General features: G+C 40.7%; 1 protein-coding gene across 4 annotated transcripts in view; it reads left to right on the top strand.

The window, feature by feature from the left end:
* The first annotated feature begins 18,227 nt into the window (after positions 1-18,227).
* PI4K2B (phosphatidylinositol 4-kinase type 2 beta) overlaps positions 18,228-19,954 on the top strand; it is a 32,697-nt gene continuing 30,970 nt past the window's right edge. For all 4 annotated transcript variants that reach the window (XR_009540370.1, XM_060148412.1, XM_060148413.1 and 1 more), the window contains exon 1: positions 18,228-18,698. Coding sequence is in view for 3 of the 4 variants with exons in the window: in XM_060148412.1 (XP_060004395.1) it covers positions 18,386-18,698 (313 nt within the window). In the remaining variant the exon portion in view is untranslated. The remainder of the gene's footprint in view (positions 18,699-19,954) is intronic.

The raw sequence follows: 19,954 nt of genomic DNA, 5'->3' as shown, positions 1-19,954 counted from the left end.
GTGCCTTGGTCAGAAATTAGATCTAGAAAGTAGGAAGAGAGAATCAGCTGGGTTCAAGATTCTGAAAACTTGCAAAGAGAAGGCATGAGTGAGCCCATGTTACTCATAAACAGCTGCCACAAGGTCAGGAAGGTGTGGACAGATGGGAAGTTGTTCGTGGGTAGTAGCAGGAGAAGAGCCGAAGAGATGGGGCAGAGCTGAATCAGCAGAATGGCAGGGAATTGGTGACTCCTTGCTGCTGGGGTGCAAGGAGAGAAGCTAGTTCCTTATCAGGTCTCCCTCCAGTTCAGCTGGACCACAGCTTGTAAACCCAAATAACATTTCGGATTGTATTATAAGTATCATGGGAAGCCACGGAATATATAAGCAGAGGGGGAGCACAATTGGAAATGCAAGTTAGGAACATCACTCTGGCTGCTCTACAGAAAAGAGATTTGGGTGGAATGCCTGGCTGATACCTTGGGTTGCTTGTCAAATACCTTTTCCTCCCTTACCTCTTGCAGACAGAATTATAATTTGGTCTGGTGTACATCTATTCAGGGTGATTCAGGATAATGGGATCATATTCCCAACTCCAAGGGTAACTTCTGATTGGTCCAAGTCAATATGATGGTCCCATTCTCCTTGTCAGTGATTGGTTCCATAGTAGACATGTGAACCAGTTCTGACTAATGAGCTTTCAGGGGAGACCTATCGTGGGAGACTTCTGGGAATGGCATCTTCATTTGTAGGAATGCACCAGGAGACAGTACCTTTCTGCTTCTGGATGTGGCTGTGTCTGGCTATGAAGCTGCTGACAACACCTGCAGTCATCATTCACCCATGAGAGTGGCAGCCTGAGAGTGAAGCCAACAAACTAAGCGTGGATGAGCTAAAGGATGGAAAGAACCTGGGTCTCTGGTGACAGTGACGAGGCCCTGAGTGAACCAGCTCCCAAACGTGCCCTCTTGTTGGCCTTTCTCCTAAGTCAGATAATGAATTTCTTTTAAACCAATTTGAGTTGGGATTTCTGTTTCTGCTGCTTATGACTTCTTAACTATTTAGGGGGCTAAAGTACAAGTGAGAGTCAAATTAGAAGATTGTTGGAGTGGTCAAGACAGAGATGATGGTGAACAAGGATGGCGGTGGTGAAGAGAGAGAGAAGCTGATGATTCAAGAGATATTTCAGAAGTAGAATCAAGAGGGTGAGGGGTGGATGAATGGAAGGATGGTTAGATTAAATCATTAGGAAAGTTCCATGCCATATCCCATGTTGCCAATGTCTGTCTTAGTCTATTTGGGATGCTCTAACAGGAATACCATACGCTGGTGGCTTATAAACCATAGAAATTGATTGGAGGCTGGGAAGCCCAAGATTGTGGTACCAGCAGATTTGGTGTCTGGTAAAAGCCTGCTTCCTGATTAATAGGTGCCCATCTTTTCACTGGGTCCTCACATGGTAGAAGAGGGCAAGAAAGCTCTCTAGGGTCTTTTGAAAGAGTATGAAATCCATTCATGAGGGTCCCACGCCCACAACCTGATCACCTCCCAAAGGCCCCACTTCCAAACACCACTGTATTAGGAATTAGATTTTAATATATGAATTTTGGGGGAAACACAATCTGTGGCAATTACTTAATAGTTTAATATGCCCTTTGAAAATTTCTCGTGGACCAGAAATGATTGCAGTTGTACTTCTGAGGTTCTTTTGCATCTCGTTCATTGGCCAACAGTACCAACTCTGTGACAGAAGTTAAAAATAGTGTCAGCCTATAAGTTTGTTCGTTCGTTTGTTTTTTTAACCTGTGCCGGAGTCCAGAAGTATAATTCTGGGAGTAGAAACGACTTTGCAGCCACTCTCCAGTGTTTTCTCAGAACCAAGAGTGACAAATTCCAATTGCCAGAGCTTCCTTAAACAAATAAAGATTTCCTTTATTCTGAGGCCAGCTTGACGGGAAAGCCTAGCAGAGAAGCAGTCTCCAGAAACGAGTGGCCAGAGGTCATTTTAGTGTAGCGGGGGCGTCTTTGTGGGTGGCTTGGACAGTTCTGGATACGGTTACATGCATGTGCCTCCTGTCATCTGACTGCATCTGGACCCTTGCAGGTGGGCCTGTCACACACCCAGTGAGGAAGGGACTGTGTGAGGAAGCTCAGAACACATTCAAGACACCCCGAAGAGTTAATGGAACCACATTCAGCATATGGTGCTTCATAGGCAGATTTCCATCAACAAAGAGCTTTCATTGTGAGGTTTGGAATCATGGTCTTTTCATCCATGGAAAAGCATTAAATCTGGTCATGTATAGGAAGAAATTTTCCTTATCCTTTTTTTGACCACTTCTTAGGTTTGCTCAGTGGTTTCCTTTTTTTGATAGTCATAGATTCCAGGAAAGCTATGCTAATAGACACGTTGAGGTTTTGGCTGGGGACCTTCCATCTAATAATGACAGATGCAAGTTACTGCGATGGGGTTTTACAGTGAGTTGAATAGTGTCCCCTGTTTAAAAAAAAAAAGAAAATATCATGTCCATTCAAAACCTCAAAATATGACCGTATTTGGAGATAGGGTCTTCACAGATGTAATGAGTTAAGACGAGGTCATCCTAGATTAATGGAGGCCCTAAATCTAATGACTGGTGTCCTTATAAAAAGAAGAGAGGACAAGCAGAGATAAACAGAGAGGAGCAGGATATGTGATGTTGGAGCAGAGATTAGAATGATGTGTCCACAAGGCCAGGGATTTCTGGGAGGTACCAGAAGCTGGAAGAAACAAGGATGGATTTTCCCCAAGAGCCTTTGGAGGGAGCATGGCTCTGCTGACACCTTGATTTCAAACTTCTTGCATTCAGAACTGTGAGAGAATAAATTTCTGTTGTTTTCAGGCACCCAGTTTGTGATGGTTTGTTAGGGCAGTTCCAGGAAACTAATACAGGCTTCAAAGGCTGAGCCCCAGATCTCTTTGCAGGCCCACGCCTGCTGACCCCATTTCTTCCTCTCCACCAGGGGCTTAAGGATGACCTATTTTCCTTTTCTTTCAGCAACTGTCACCACCCGCTTGCCTCCCCTCACCCAAGCCCAGCAGCAGAGTGGTACCCAATTTTCCCAGGTCCTCCTTTTCCTGCTGACAAGCTCATAATCCTCTCTTTGCTTTCATTACTTTTTTTTTTTTTACTAATTACTACAGACAGACAGGCAATCACACAAGTAAGAATGCAGGGGAAATTGCAAGGTTTATAAAACGTGTTAAACCACTGCTCTTCTGGTCTATCTTGTTCCTGGATTTATCTAGCGTCTGCAATTAAATTGGCACTTGGGTATTTTTCCTTTCTGTCTGTTAAAACAAAAAACAAACAAAAATTGAATTGTATACTTCTCTACAGTTACAATTTTAAAATATTTCCTAAAATTGATATAAACTGCACAAATCGGAAGTACCAATGCATTTTCATCAAGTACTTATATTTTTAACCACCACCACAGCCTTGTATGCCATGAACCCATCCCCATCTCCAACCAGGATTTTGGAAAAGAAAACCTGGCAACTTTTTGCTTAACTCTCTTCTGAGATGGCCCCTGAGGAACCAGGCTTCTGTCCTTCGTGTTCATTCTGGAGTGTGGGGCTGGCCAACCCTTTCCCTCTTTTCTTGTTGAGATGTACCCTTTCCTTTGGGAGCTCTTCTCATTTGGCAGATGTGATCATCACTGAAGAGGTCGTCATGGCCCCTGACTGACATCTGGGAACTTCGGTTCCCACCATTCCTAATAAGAGTGGCTCACTATGCCTAAAATGTTTGTGCAAACAATATGGTTTATGCTGAACACGTGCTTTGTTTCTAGGGATGTGGAATTTTGGTAGATGCTAGGCAGGGGGTGCCTGCATGACTAGCCCCAATAAAAACCTCGGACACTGAGCCTCTAATGAGCTTCTCTGGTAGACAACATTTGACACGTGTTGTCCCAACTTGTAGTCTAGGGAGGTAAGAGTGTCATGTGGTGCCTCCAATGGGAGAGAGCTCTTGGAAGTAAGGACCTGGTTTTTCCCAACTTGGTCTCAGGTGCTTTTTCCCTTTGCTGATTCTGCTTTGCGTCCTTTTGCTATAATAAGTCATAGATGTAAATATGACTATATTGTGAGTCCTCTTAGTGAATCATCAAACCTGGGGATGCTCTTGGGGACCTCCCAACACAGGCTTTCTTTGTGATATTTGGGGAGCAAGTATCAATACTATCAAAGAGAAGTGGCGGGTTTATGGCTTTCACTACAAAGCTTATTTACATAACTCCTTTAAATCTAATTTTACTTATTCATTCATTTGTTCACGAATTTATATGCTTTGTCAAGCACACATTATGTTCTAGTCACTCTCCTAGGAACTGGAGGGAGCGAGAGAGAAATACAGAGAGAACATCACATCCTTCCCTGCAAGGAGCTCACAGTTTCACAGCACCTTTGAGTAGAGAAATAATTAAACTTCAGTGGGAGAGGTGCCACTAGAGGAAGTCAGAGCAAGGATTTGGGGAGAATACAGGACAGAGACATGGTGATCTCTGCTTAGGAAAGTGGGGACAGTGTTCCAAAGGAATTGGCATTAAACTGGGATTTAGAGGTCAGGTAGAGGTTGGCCAGGTGGAGGAGAGGGTAGGGATTTCCTGTCAGCAAGAATAAAGCCACAGAGGCATGAAATAACTGGTTCTAGGAATAGGGAGATGTTCAGGATGGCTGCAGCTGGGATGAGGTCAATCGTGGGGGTGATGTGAGCAGTTAAGAGCCCAGTCTGGGAGGAATTACATGCAGTGATAATTTTTTCTTTTAATAAATTTATTTATTTATTTATTTATTTTTGGCTACATTGGGTCTTTGTTGCTGCGCACAGGCTTTTCTCTAGTTGCAGCAAGCGGGGGCTACTCTTCATTGCGGTGCACGTGCGGGCTTCTCATTGCGGTGGCTTCTCTTGTTGCTGAGAGTGGGCTCTAGGCGCACAGGCTTCAGCAGTTGTGGCACGTGGGCTCAGTAGTTGTGGCTCATGGGCTGAGTTGCTCCGTGGCATGTGGGATCTTCCCAGAGCAGGGCTTGAACCCGTGTCCCCTGCGTTGGCAGGTGGATTGTTAACCTCTGCGCCACCAGGGAAGTCCCTGCAATGGTAAATTTTTAGGTTTGTTTTTGTTTTTGTTTTTTGGTGAGCAATGGGATAATATTAGAAGTTAGTGACTGTCCATCAACAGATGAATGGATAAAGAAGATGTGGTATGCATATATATATAGATATAGAGATATATATCAATACAATGGAATATTACTCATCCATAAAAAAGAATGAAATAATGCCATTTGCAGCAACATGGTTGGACCTAGAATTTATCATCTTAAGTGAAGTCAGACAGAGAAAGACAAATATCACATGATATCACTTATATGTGGAATATAAAAAAAAATGATACAAATGAACTTATTTACAAAACAGAAATAGATTCAAAGACATAGAAAACAAACAAACTTATGGTTACCAAAGGGGGAAAGGAGGGGAGGGATAAATTAAGAGTTTGGAATTAACAGATACACACTACTGTATATAAAATAGGTAACCGGGCTTCCCTGGTGGCGCAGTGGGTGAGAGTCTGCCTGCCCATGCAGGGGACGCAGGTTCGTGTCCCGGTCTGGGAAGATCCCACATGCCGCGGAGCGGCTGGTCCCGTGAGCCTGCGCATCCGGAGCCTGTGCTCTGCAACGGGAGAGGCCACAACAGTGAGAGGCCCGCGTACTGCAAAAAAAAAAAAAAAAAAAAGGTAACCAACAAGGACCTATTGTATAGCACAGAGAATTATATTCAGTACCTTGTAATAGCCTATAATGAAAGAGAATCTGAAAAAGAATATATATATACATATATATAACTGAATCACTTTGCTGTACACCTGAAATTAACACATTTTAAATGAACTATACTTCAATAATAAAAAAAAAAAACTATCTCCTAAAAACAAAGTTGTTGACAATGATCAGAACTGTGATTTAGAAAGAACCTTCCACTGGTTTCCTAAGTGAAGAGAGGCTGTATAATAGAATGGCTAAAAGGGTGCAGCCAGACCACTGGCGTTCCAACATTAACTCTGCCACTTACAGCTGGGTGATCTGGGACAAATCACTTCACCTGTATATACCTTAGTTTCCCCATGTGTAAAGAGGGGATAATAAGAACACCTGCCACAGTGAGCTGTTGTGAGGGTATATAAGCTAATAAACTCAAAGCATGTGGAACAGCATCTGGTTCTCAATAAACTGTAGCTTTCATTATCACTGCATAAAAGCAGCATTTGTTTCACAAGCATTTTATCTGCATGTAAGTTTTTGGGAACAGATTCTGCTTAAAGCAAGATCCAGTATTAGTATAAGATAAATTTGGGAAATGACAGAAAACTGAGAATCAGGATTTTCTTTAATATATCTGTATTCAAATCACAACATATACATGTAGATATTGAAGTGGAGCAGAATACAAAGATTGGAGGGTTCTTCTGGAGGATCTTTGTGTTTCTTCAAGACAATAATAATTCCCCGTGAAGTAAAAGTCCACTGGAGCTAGCTAAACAAAGCCAATATAGATTATCAACCAAGTGGCTATTATCAGATTTATAATATTATGGTATTTATAATATATCAGAAAGGCTAGTGTTCTTTCTGTTTTCCATGGTTACACATGGCATATCAGTTGAATCATAACCTTAAAAATCAACCTCATCTAATTAAGACATTCACCTAAGTCAAGTAGTCTTTGTTTCTTTTTTCTCCATTGCTATAAAAACCTTGTAATGCACTAAAATCATTTTAATGTAACTTTTTAGTAAAAAAAAAAAACCAAACAAACACAAAAATTAAAACAGTGCCAAAAACAGAAGTAGAAGCTCCAGAATTTTCATATAGAAGGGATTTAGAAGTAACCAGGTATTTGGAACATTCTTTTTGTTTGTTTGTTTTTTGTTTTTTTTAATTCTTTATTGGAGTATAATTGCTTTACAATGGTGTGTTAGTTTCTGCTTTATAAAAAAGTGAATCAGTTTGCAGATGACATGATACTATACATAGAGAATCCTAACGATGCTACCAGAAAACTACTAGAGCTAATCAATGAATTTGGTAAAGTAGCAGGAAACAAAATTAATGCACAGAAATCTCTTGCATTCCTATACACTAATGATGAAAAATCTGAAAGTGAAATCAAGAAAACACTCCCATTTACCATTGCAACAAAAAGAATAAAATATCTAGGAATAAACCTACCTAAGGAGACAAAAGACCTGTATGCAGAAAATTATGACACGGATGAAAGAAATTAAAGATGATACAAATAGATGGAGAGATATACCATGTTCTTGGATAGGTATTTGGAACATTCTTATCCCATAGCCTAAAAGCTATCGCTTTCACCCTCAATTCTGTCCTTGAGCGTTTGACTATTGTATCAGTTTCTTGCCTTTGTTGGCATTCCTTGGATTCCATGGCTTGTGGCCACATCAGTCCAATCTGTGCCTCATCTTCACATCCGCCTTTATGTGTGTCTTCTCCTCTTCTGTCTCAAACTTCCCTGTGCCTTTCTTTTATAAGGACACTTGTCATTGGATTTAGTGCCATCTGGGATGATATCATCCCCCAATCCTTAACTTAATTACATCTGCAAAACCTTTTTTTCCAAATAAGATAATATTCACAGGTTCCAGGGATTTGACAGGGACATTATCTTTAGGGGGAAATCACCATTCAACCCACTACCACCACCTTGTATGAAATAGCACCCACCCGTTGTACTACCATCATTCTGTACTCCTCACCCTGCGTTATTCTTTTTCATAACGTTTGTCATAATTTCACATTCTACTATTCTCTTGGCTACTTTTTATCGTTTATCTCCCCCAGGAGAATGGAAGCCTCATGAGAGCAGAGGTGCGTTCACTCCTCTCTTCCCAGCACTACAATAGCACTTGGCACAATTTATTTGTTGAATGTATGGAGGAACTAGGAAACTTTCTTGAGTCCATGTTTCCTCAGTAAGGATCGTTTTCTACTTAGGGGTGAAAATAAAGATCACTTGGGGTACCTTGGAGGGATGAGAGTTGTTGATGGAGCCCAACCAGTACCACTAGCAAAAAGCAGCAGCTAGATTGCTGAAAAAAAATGATCAGAAATTTCAGGTGGGATTTTACTCCATCCAAGTCTCTTCCCTGCCCCTGAATTCTCTTTCTTAACCCTTTTTCCTGATCTTGGCCCCTCTTATATGCTCTCACAGCAGCCTGTACTTCCTCCACATAGCTACAGCATACTGTATTGTAACTGCCTGTTTATTTGTTTGTAATTTCCATCTCATCATACTCTCCCTTACGGCAAAAACCTTGAGATCTTTGCTGAGTTCTGTGAGTTGTTCTGGCAAATTACAGAACCTGAGGAGGTCATGGGCCCCCCACATTTATAGCCAGTTGGTCATAAAAGGGGGTATCCTGGGGACCCCTGAATTGTAGCTGGCATCTGTAGTAAGGACAGTCTCATGGAGAACTGACCCCTTAATTTGTGGGATCTGTGCTAACTCTGGGTGGTTAGTGGCAGAATTGAATTGTAGTATGCCAGGTGGTGCTGGAATGCCTGTCCTGAATCTTCCAATGGCTCCTTGCTCCGGGGTGTTAAAAAGCCTGAGGCTCACAACAAGACTGGATTTGAAATACAGATGTTGACACAGCCTCCATTAACAAAAGTCCCAGCAACTAGCGGCAGCACTCTGTGTCTTTTCTTATTAAAGGAGCATTATTTTACAGGTGACGGTGACATTGGACATGGTGCATTTAGGCCTGTGTTAGGATGTTCTAGGATGTAGTGTTAGGATGTAGAGTGATGTTGGAAGAGTGATGCCACGTTTCATTTAAAGATCTTGCATCTTCTAAACCCTGACTCTTATTGAAGAATGGACTCCTAAGGGAATGTTCCATGGGAATAAAATTAAGAAATATCTGTGAGAAATACTGGAGGCAGCAGAGCCTTAGAATTCAAAACTGAGATGCTGACACAGGGATATAGTTTACCATGTTTACGAGAATTGAAAAAAAGTCTGCTTTGGCTGATTGATTTGGTAATAAACATTGGCTTTACCGATCAACTTTTTTTTTTTTTTTTTTTTTTTTTTTGTGGTACGCGGGCCTCTCACTGTTGTGGCCTCTCCCGTTGCGGAGCACAGACTCCGGACGCGCAGGCTCAGCGGCCACGGCTCACGGGCCCAGCCTCTCCACGGCATGTGGGATCTTCCTGGACCGGGGCACGAACCCGTGTCCCCTGCATGGGCAGGCGGACTCTCAACCACTGCGCCACCACGGAAGCCCCCGATCAACTTTTAAGTTAGATTTTTTTACATACACTGAATGAGCCAAATCTCCAAATCTGCAAAACTTTCTAAAGTTTTGGCAAAAATATACTTAAAACTCATGATAAGATAAAAGCATTTTAACAAATAATATTGTATTGCCAAAGGTCTATAGAAATGTTAATGTTCTTATTTTCTCAATTCTGAGTTAAAAAATAAAGTGCCTTGAAATGAAAGAGTTACAGTACAATTATTAATTACTGATAAGTCTTTTAAAAGACTTTTTGGTATACTTCCCAGAGATTGACAAAGTGAATAACTCAAACAAAGGAGGACCTAAATGAATTGCCTTATAATAGATCATAAAAAATAATTTTTGATGATAGAGTGCTGTATGACTTTTAGCATTTGGAAGGTCAAAGATCTGAGTGACATTGCTATTTCAAAGTATTCACCATAAGCATCTATTTATTTGAACATATTTTCTCAGTGTTTATATCTATAAAAACTAAAACTACGAATAGAACTGATGATGAATCCTGTCTTATCTAGCAATAAGTAATATTCCTCTACTAACGTGAACTATGGACAAAAAATAGCACCATTCATCTCACTAAAAGATACATTTCCATAAAAATATGTTATAGGAGATTAAATCAGACTAAGCCTTTTATAGATAAAAGTTATAAACTTTGGATAAAATATAAAAAAAATTGTTTGAAGACGCTGGAAAGTAACCAAAAGCTAGCAGGCAGGATTTTAAGGGATGGCTACTCTTCAAAGAATTGAAATATAATGAGTGTGATTTATGCTCGTACATCTTTTTATCTGAGGGCACTACTCGGTCTGCACTGTGAAAAGCAGAGGGAACTCAGAAAGCCACAATCTTAATGGCTTAAGGAATTAGAGAATGGACCTGGGGCTCCCAGAGCATCTGGAAGTTGAGGATGAAACTCCTGAAAAGGAAGGAGTAATAGAGGGAGAGAGCTCCAAAATCTACACATACACTCTGCCCAAGTCCTTGGTTGACTCCTGAACTCTGTGTGCATAGGATAAAAGTTAACTACCGTAAGTCCCCTACATACAAATCTTCAAGTTGCAAACTTTCAAAGATGTGAACGTGTATTCGTGTCCAATCATGTAAGTTAGTTCACGTGTCTGCTGTACATTGTCACGTGCGTGCATCCTCTACAAGTGGTTGTGCTTTTGTGTATTTTACTGTACAGTACTGTATAGAGTACAGTAGTACAGTATCTTTATTTCAAGCCCAGGATGTCCGGAAGCAAGCGTAAAAGCAGTGGTGATGTAGCTGGTACTGCTAAGAAGCGCCAGGAATTGGAGGCCCAGAGAAAGGATGAAGAGAGACAAGAGGAAGAAGAAGTAACTGCAGAACCGAAGAGATTCACAATGTAGGAAATGGCAAGGGGATTTTCTTTATGTGAGGAGGCACTGTTACTTTTGGAGGCATAGGACCCGATCGTAGAACAGTACATGAAGGTTGCAGCAGCCGCTCAGAATGCAATCCAGTGCTACCGTGTCATCTACAATGAGAAAAAAATAGCTACCCAGACATCACTGGATTGTTTTTTCAAGAGAGTAGATAGAACTGAATCCAGCAAGGAACCAGAACCTGTGCCATCAACGTCAGGCGTGAGTGAAATTGCAGCTTGCCCTCCGTCTCCTATTGCTGACGATCCTTCAGCTCTACCATCTCCCACCTCCTCTCCCTCCAGTCAGTAACTCTTCTTGCCTGTTCACTCGATGCCAGCCCTGTTGTACTGTACTACTGTACTTTTCAAGGTACTGTACTGTAAGATTAAAAATGTTTTCTTTATTTTTTGTGTTTGTTCTTCATGTATTATTTGTGTGAGAAGTATTATAAACCTATTACAGTACAGTACTATGTAGCCGATTGTGTTAGTTGGGTACCTAGGCTAACTCCGTTGGACTTACAAACAAATTGGACTTACGAATGTGCTCTCGGAACAGAACTCATTCGTATGTAGGGGACTTACTGTACCTGCAAGAATACATCAACATGTATCAGAGGAAGATAACAGAATCTAGAGGCTCTACAATGTATCACCTACAATTTCCAGTACACAATAAAAAACTAACAAGAATATAAAGGAATAGGAAAGTTTTGGGGTTTTTTTACTTAATTTTTTTGGAGTATAGTTGCTTTACAATGTTGTGTTAGTTTCTGCTGTACAGCAAAGTGAATCAGCTATACATGTACATATATCCCCTCATTTTTGGATTTCCTTCCCATTTAGGTCACCACAGATCACTGAGTAGAGTTCCCTGTGCTATACAGTAGGTTCTCACTAGTTATCTATTTTATTATTTATTTATTATTTTTATTTATTTTTTTTGCGGTACGCGTGGGCCTCTCACTGTTGTGGCCTCTCCCGTTGCGGAGCACAGGCTCCGGACGCGCAGGCTCAGCGGCCATGGCTCACGGGCCCAGGCCGCTCCGCGGCATGTGGGATCTTCCCGAACCAGGGCACAAACCCGTGTGCCCTGCATCAGCAGGCGGACTCTCAACCACTGCGCCACCAGGGAAGCCCACTAGTTATCTATTTTATACATTGTAGTGTATATATGTCAATCCCAATCTCCCAATTCATCCCATCCCTCCTTTCCCCCCTTGGTGTCCATACGCTGTTCTCTAGTTGTGTCTTTATTTCTGCTTTGCAAATACGTTCATCTGTATCATTTTTTAGATTCCACATATAAGCAATATTATACGATATTTCTTTTTCTCTTTCTGACTTTCACTCTGTATGACAGTCTCTAGGTCCACGTCTCTGTAAATGGCACAATTTCTTTCCCTTTTATGGCTGAGTAATAGTCCATTATATATATGCACCACACCTTCTTTATCCATTCCTCTGTTGATGGGCATTTAGGTTGCTTCCATGTCCTGGCTATTGTAACTAGTGCTGCAATGAACATTGGGGTGCATATATCTTTTTGAATTATGGTTTTCTCCAGGTATATGCCCAGGAATGGGATTGCCTGGTCATATGGTAGTTCTATTTTTAATTTTTTAAGGAACCTCCATACTGTTCTCCAGAGTGGCTGTATCAATTTACATTCCCACCAACAGTGCAAGAGGGTACCCTTTTCTCCACACCCTCTCCAGCATTTATTGTTTGCAGATTTTTTGATGATGGCCATTCTGACCGGTGTGAGGTGATACCTCATTGTAGTTTTGATTTGCATTTCTCTGATAATTAGTGATACTGAGCATCTTTTCATGTGTTTGTTGGCCATCTGTATGTCTTCTTTGGAGAAATATCTATTTCGGTCTTCCGCCCATTTTTTGATTGGGTTGTTTGTTTTTTTGATATTGAGCTGCATGAGCTGTTTGTATATCTTGAAGATTAACCCCTTGTCAGTTGCTTCGTTTGCAATGTTTTATCCCGTTCTGAGGGTTGTCTTTTGGTGTTGTTTATGGTTTCCTTTGCTGTGCAAAAGCTTTTAAGTTTCATTAGGTCCCATTTGTTTATTTTCATTACTCTAGGAGGTTGGTCAAAAAAGATCTTGCTGTGATTTATGTCAGAGTGTTCTGCCTATGTTTTCCTCTAAGAGTTTTATAGTGTCCAGCCTTACTTTAGGTTTTTAATCCATTTTGAGTTTATTTTTGTGTATGGTGTTAGGGAGGTTCTAATTTCATTCTTTTACATGTAGCTGTCCAGTATTGAAGAGACAGTCTTTTCTTTTGTCTGTTCTTGTCTCCTTTGTCATAGATTAGGTGACCATAGATTAGGTGCCTGGGTTTATCTCTGGGCTTTCTATCCTGCTCCATTGTTCTATATTTCTGTTTTTGTGCCAGTCCATACTGTCTTGATGACTGTTGCTTTGTAGTGTAGTCTGAAGTCAAGGAGACTGATTCCTCCAGCTCCATTTTTCTTTCTCAAGATTGCTTTGGCTATTTGGGGTCTTTTGTGTTTCCATACAAATTGTATTCTAATTCTGTGAAAAATGCCATTGGTAATTTGATAGGGATTGCACTGGATCTGTAGATTGCTTTGGGTAGTATAGTCATTTTCACAATACTGATTCTTCCAATCCAAGAACATGGTATATCTCTCCATTTCCATTTGTGTCATCTTTGATTTCTTTCATCAGTATTTATAGTTTTCTGAGTACAGGTCTTTTGCCTCCTTAGGTAGGTTTATTCCTAGGTAATTTATTCTTTTTATTGAAATGGTAAGTGGGATTGTTTCCCTAATTTCTCTTTCTGATCTTTTGTTGCTAGTGTATAGGAATGCAAGAGATTTCTGTGCATTAATTCTGTATCCTGCAACTTTACCAAATTCATTGATTAGCTCTAGTAGTTTTCTGGTGGCATCTTTAGGATTTTCTATGTATAGTATCATGTCATCTGCAAACAGTGACAGTTTTACTTCTTCTTTTCCAATTTGGAGTCCAAGGAACAGGAAAGTTTGACTCATGGTTCAGAGAAAAGGTAGTCAGTAGAAACTGACTCCAAGATGACTCAGATGTAACAATTAGCAAAGACTTTTTTTTTTAATTGAAGTACTGTTGATTTACAATGTTGTGTTATTCAGGTGTACAGTAAAGTGATATATATTCTTTTTCAGATTCTTTTCTATTATAGATTATTATAAGATATTGAATATAATTCCCTGAGCTATACTGTAAGTCCTTGTTGTTTATCTATTTTATATATAGTAGTGTGTATATGTTAATCCCAAACTCCCAGTTTATCCCACCCCCTTTCTTTCCCCTTTGGTAACCATAAGTTTGTTTTCTATGTCTGTGAGTCTATTTCTGTTTTGTAAATAAGTTCTTTGTATCATTTTTTTAAGATTCCACGTATAAGTGATATCATATTATATTTGTCTTTCTCTGACTTACTCCACTTAGGATGATAAATTCTAGGTCCATCCATGTTTCTGCAAATGGCATTATTTCATTCTTTTTTATGGCTGAGTAATACTCCATCATATATATATATATATATATATATATACACACATACCACATCTTCTTTATTCATTCATCTGTTGATGGACATTTAGGTTGCTTCCATGTCTTGGCTATTGTAAATAGAGCTGCTATGAACATTGGGGTGCATGTATCTTTCCAATTATGATTTTCTCTGGATATATGCTCAGGAGTTGGATCACTGAATCATATGCTAACTCTATTTTTACTTCTTTAAGAAACTTCCATACCATTCTCCATTGTGGCTAGAAAAGAGTTTTAAACAGTTATTATACATATATGCAAGGACATGAAAAAGTATATGGTCAAAATAATGAATTAACAGAAAAAGTCAGCAGAGATATAGAAATTCTAAAAAGAGAGAGAGAGAGAGAGACAAATGGAAATTCTAGAACTGAAAAGTACAAAATTTGAAATAAAAAATTCACTGGGTAGTCCTAACAGCTATTTAGAAATGGCTGAAGGGTTGGTAAACTTAAAAACAGGTTAAAAGAAATTATCCAATCTGAAAAACAGAGATAAAAACTATTAAAAAAATGGACAGAGCCCTACTAGCCTTCAAGACAATATTAAAGAGCCTAACATACATGTAATAGGAATCACAGAAAGAAAGGGAAGAGAGAATGGGGCAGAAAATTTTTTGAAAAAATAATGACAGATTTCCCCAAATTTGGTAGAATACATAACTTTAAAAATGAATAAACCCAGCAAAACCCAAGCAGGATATATAAAAAAAGAAATTCATACCACAAACATCATGGTCAAACTATTGAAAACCAGATAAAGAGAAAATCTTAAAGGCAGCTAGGGAAAAATGACATAGTAGAAATTGAGTGGGTGGGTAGAGGGACAGGATTCAGAAACAACAAAAGCTAGAGGACAATGGAATCATATTTTTAAGAGTTAAACTGGGAGCAGGGGTAGGGGGCAACATCAATCCAGAATTCTATATGCAGAGAAAATATTCTTTGAAAATGATAGTGAAAGATGACTTCAGAGAAACAAAAACTTAGAAGTTATGCATTACAAGAAATGCTTTTAAAAAATTATTCAGAGGGAAGGGAAATGATATTAGATGAAAATTCAGATCTATGGGAAGAAATAAAGGGCACTGGAAATGGTAAATATGTAGGTAAATAGAAAAGAATATACATTTTAAAAATTTCTTTAAAAGACATAATTGTTTAAGGCAAAAATAGTTCACTGCATTTAAACATAGGTGGGCCTAATGTATATGAAAGCAATCATGTAAAGAATGGAGGATAAATAGAACTACACTTCTGCAAGGTTCTTACATTTTACATCAGTTACTACAATATGAGGTCTACATGCATTGAGACACTTCAAGCATGAATATGCTAGAGTAAGCACTAAAAATTAATGTAAAGAAGTTTAGTGGAAGGTCAATAAAGGAATAAAGATGAAATATACACAAATATTGATTAACCCAAATGAAAGCAGAAAAGGAGAAACCGAAGAACAAAAAAGGGATGAAACAAATAGAATACAAATTGCAAATAATAATAGACTTAAAATCCAATGATATTAATCTTATGTTAAATGTAAATAGACTAAAAACTCCAATTAAAAGGCAGAAATTATCAGACTGGATTTTTTTTTTTAATCAAGAACCAACTATAGGACTTCCCTGGTGGTACAGTGGTTAGGCATCTGCCTGCCAATGCAGGGGACCCAGGTTTGAGCCCTGGTGCGGGAAGATCCCACATTCTGCTGAGCACCTAAGCCCGTGTGCCACAACTACAGAGCCTGTGCTCTAGAGCCCACAAGCCACAACTACTGAGCCCATGTGCTGAGACTACTGAAGCCCACATGTCTAGAGCCCGTGCTCCGCAACAAAAGAAGCCACCATGATGAGAAGCCTGCACACCACAACAAAGAGTAGCCCCTGCTCGCTGCAACTAGAGAAAGCCTGCTCACAGCAAGGAAGACCCAACATAGCCAAAAAAAAAAAAAAAAAAAAAAAAAAGATTGAAAAGGAAAAAGATTTACCAGGCAAACAGTAAACATAAGAAAGGTGGAGAGGTTGTATTATTATCAGACAATATAGAATTCAAGCCAGGAGTATTAAGAGAGATAAGGAGGGACAGTTCATGAAAGAAGGAAAGAGAAAGAAAGAAAGAAAGAGAGAAAGAAAGAAAGAAAGAAAGAAAGAAAGAAAGAAAGAAAGAAAGAAAGAAAGAAAGGAAGGAAGGAAGAAAGAAAGAAAGAAAGGGTTAAATCATCAGGAAGACTTGAAAGCCTAACAGAAGACATAAAAATCATATATATATATGCACCTAATAACACTTCAAAATGCATAAAGGCAAAACTCATCAAACTAAAAGAAGAAATAGACAAATCCACATTCACAGATTGTAATAGTCTCCTTTCAGTGAGTGATAGAACAACTCAATTTAAAAATCCATAAGGATATAGTTGATCAGAATAACACTATCGATACCAAACTGAATTAATATTTATAGAAAAAAATTGACAGTTATATAACTACTCAACTGCAGAATACACATTCTTTTTTAAAGCACACATGGGATGTTCACCAAGGGAGATAATATGGTGGGTTATGAAATGAGTCTCAATAAACTCCAGAAGGTTGAAATTTTAATGACTCTTCTCTGTCCACAACAGAATTAAATTAAAAATCAGTAATAATAACCAGGAATCATTTTGCAATATATACAAATATTGAATCATTATGTTGTATACCTGAAAGTAATATAATGTCATATGTCAACTATACTGTAATTAAAAAATAATATCTAGGGCTTCCCTGGTGGTGTAGTGATTAAGAATCTGCCTCCCAGTGCAGGGGATGCAGGTTCGAGCCCTGGTCCGGGAACATCCCACATGCTGTGGAGCAACTAGTGCACCACAACTACTGAGCCCGCGTGCCACAACTACTGAAGCCTGCGCGCCTAAAGCCCATGCTCCGCAACAGGACAAGCTACCACAATGAGAAGCCCATGCACTGCAACGAAGAGTAGCCCCTGCTCACCACAACTAGAGAAAGTCCATGCGCAGCAACAAAGACCCCACGCAGCCAAAAATAAATAAATTTAAAATAGTGTATATGTGTTAATCGCAGTCTCCCTAAAAATATATCTATATAATAATTTAAAAATAGTATCTAGAAAAGCCCCTGAATATTTGGAAATTAAACAACACACTTCAAAAAAGTGAGTCAAAGAAGAAACAATAAGGGAAATTTAAAACTACTCTGTACTGAATGAAAATGAAAGCACAACATATTAAAACTTGTGAAATGCAGATAATGCAGTGCTTAGAGGGAAATGCATAGCTTTAAATGCTTATATGAAAAAAATAGAAAAGTCCAGAATCAGTAATGTAATCTTCTACTCTAATCAGCTAGAAGAGTAAATCAAATTCCAGTTAAGTAGGAAGAAGGAAATAATAAAGAACAAAAGTCAATAAACCAGAGAATAAATAATCAATGGAAACATAGATGGCTTTTTGAAAGAATTTAAAATTTTTATAAACTTCTGACCATATTAGTCAGTAGAAAAAAAAAGAGAAAATGCAAAATACCAAAATCAGGGATGTTTGAAAAAGTGACAAGGTCCTGGCTCTCGTGGACTTCTAGTGGGGGAAACATGTTACATGGTCATACAAAGAAATATACAGGTATAGATTGTGGTAAACTCTATGAGAATTCTGCAGGGGAGGGAGAGGCCGATTGGGGCTGGAGAGGGGCACCTCTGCAGAAGTAAGTTAACTTCGACCCCTTCGCTCAACGAGGAGTAAAGTCAGCCCCTCCCGGCGTCTTCCCGGCCCCTAGTAGGCAAGTGGCGGCCCCGCCCCGCGCCCCGCGCTCCCCCCGCCCCGCCATCTCAGCCGCCCCGGCCCTTCCGCGCAGGCGCGGGACGGGCGCGAGGTGGAGCTCAGCCGGCGGCCGGGCGGGGCAACTGCCGGGCGGGCGCCGAGCGGGACCACAAGCTAGAGAGGTGCTTTCGGTCAGACCCAGCGGCGCCGGTTCCCCGCGATGCCGAGGCCAGATCCGGACGCCTCGCCTCTCTGAGTCGGTCTCAGCGCGGAAGGCACAGAGGGAGGCCATGGCGGAGCCCTCCGAGCCCGGGCGGCAGGCGTCTGCGGGCGGCGGGAGCCTGGAGGAGGAGGATGAGGAGGACGAGGAGCGGGAGCCGCTGCTGCCGCGGATCGCCTGGGCCCGGCCGCAGAAGGGCGCTCCGGGGGGCGCCGTGCGGCTGGAGAAAGCTGTCGGGGAGGAGGGCGCGGCCTCCCCTAACCAGGCCAGTGACCGGGAACTGCTGCTGCTGCCCAGGGATGCGTCTTTCTTCTCTTCCCTGAGTTTGGGGTGCCTTCGGAGCTCGCCCACCAACCTGGACCGGAACCACCCCGTGGGTTCAGGTGCGATCTGGCTTTTCCCTTCCCCGGCGCGCTGCCAGTGCGCCTGTCGCCGCCGCCGCTCAGCCCCCCATTCAAGCCCCTCCTTGGGTCCCTACCCCCGGCTTCTTTCGCTGTCTCCCGCTAGCCCTTGCCTAGTAGGAAAGGCTCTTCGCCGGGCATGAGGTCCGGCGCACAGGCCGAGGGGTCAGCCGCTGGGCACACCTTGGACACCTCGCCTTTGTTTCCTGCTCCCCCGTTTACTCGCACCTTTTCCAGGGGCTATAGGCTGCTTCACCTGAGGCCCGGGGTTGTCATTAAACACTGATCCTTGAGGCCTCCCCTAAGAGTGAGCCTAAACTTTTGGAAAAGTTAACACTGTAAAATGACGTTAAGTTGTTTGGTCAAGTTTGGACTTGAGTTTGGAGTTAAGAACCCTGAGCTACCAGGAGAGTTGGTGAACTTGCAAGGTGGATGACAGCCGAGAGATAGAGAGCAAGAATATCCGGTTGCCACTAGGACACGTTTCAAAAACTTTTGAAGTTAAATATTGTTACTGTAACATTAGCCAGAGGGCGCAGAAGCAGTTGAATTTCTGTACCTGCTCTCTCTCTTGCAAAGTTTCCTTTCTTGAGTCATTTCTATTTTTATACTTTAAAAAAAAAAGAAAAAAATTTTTCACTGTTAAGCAGACTGACAGCCTCAGGTGAAAGAGAGGATAATTGAAATAATGTTGAAAGGTATGTGACTGCAGGCATTGATATTTATTGATAAATCGAATTTTTTGCCATGATCGAGTCGAATAAGGCTAATTTGATAGTAAAATAGAATAGGCTTGTAAGAGTCCTAGGTAGAGCTGAGACAGGCTAGTTTGTAAAATGGCCATGATAACACCTACTTGCTGGTGGTAAGGATGGTTTAAATGATGAGATGTGTGCATTGTGCCTGGAGTTTCATTCCACCTGTGAGCTTAAAGAAAAGGCACAGAAAATGTAGTTTTCATTAATGCTGCTTAAGTTTTTCTGGAGTGGTTAGATTTTACATGTCCTGCTATTAGTACAGTAATGGGGCTTCTACGATTTAAAGAATTCTGGATAGAGTAGGTTATTCTAGTTGTAGTTGAATTTATGGTCAAATATTCTAGAGTAAATAAATCAGAGCAGCCCAAGGGAAGCAGACTTTAATGAATAAAGCTTTAACACACCTGTCTAATATACAGATCGGCTAGCTACCCTTATGTTAGCTTTGGGATGCATTGACAGTACAACATTTAACAGAAC

Source organism: Lagenorhynchus albirostris, chromosome 4 (assembly GCF_949774975.1).
Source record: "Lagenorhynchus albirostris chromosome 4, mLagAlb1.1, whole genome shotgun sequence".
In the NCBI taxonomy this organism is placed as follows: domain Eukaryota; kingdom Metazoa; phylum Chordata; class Mammalia; order Artiodactyla; family Delphinidae; genus Lagenorhynchus; species Lagenorhynchus albirostris.
The sequence above is the reverse complement of the archived record's forward strand: the minus strand, read 5'-3'. Positions and strand labels throughout refer to the sequence as shown.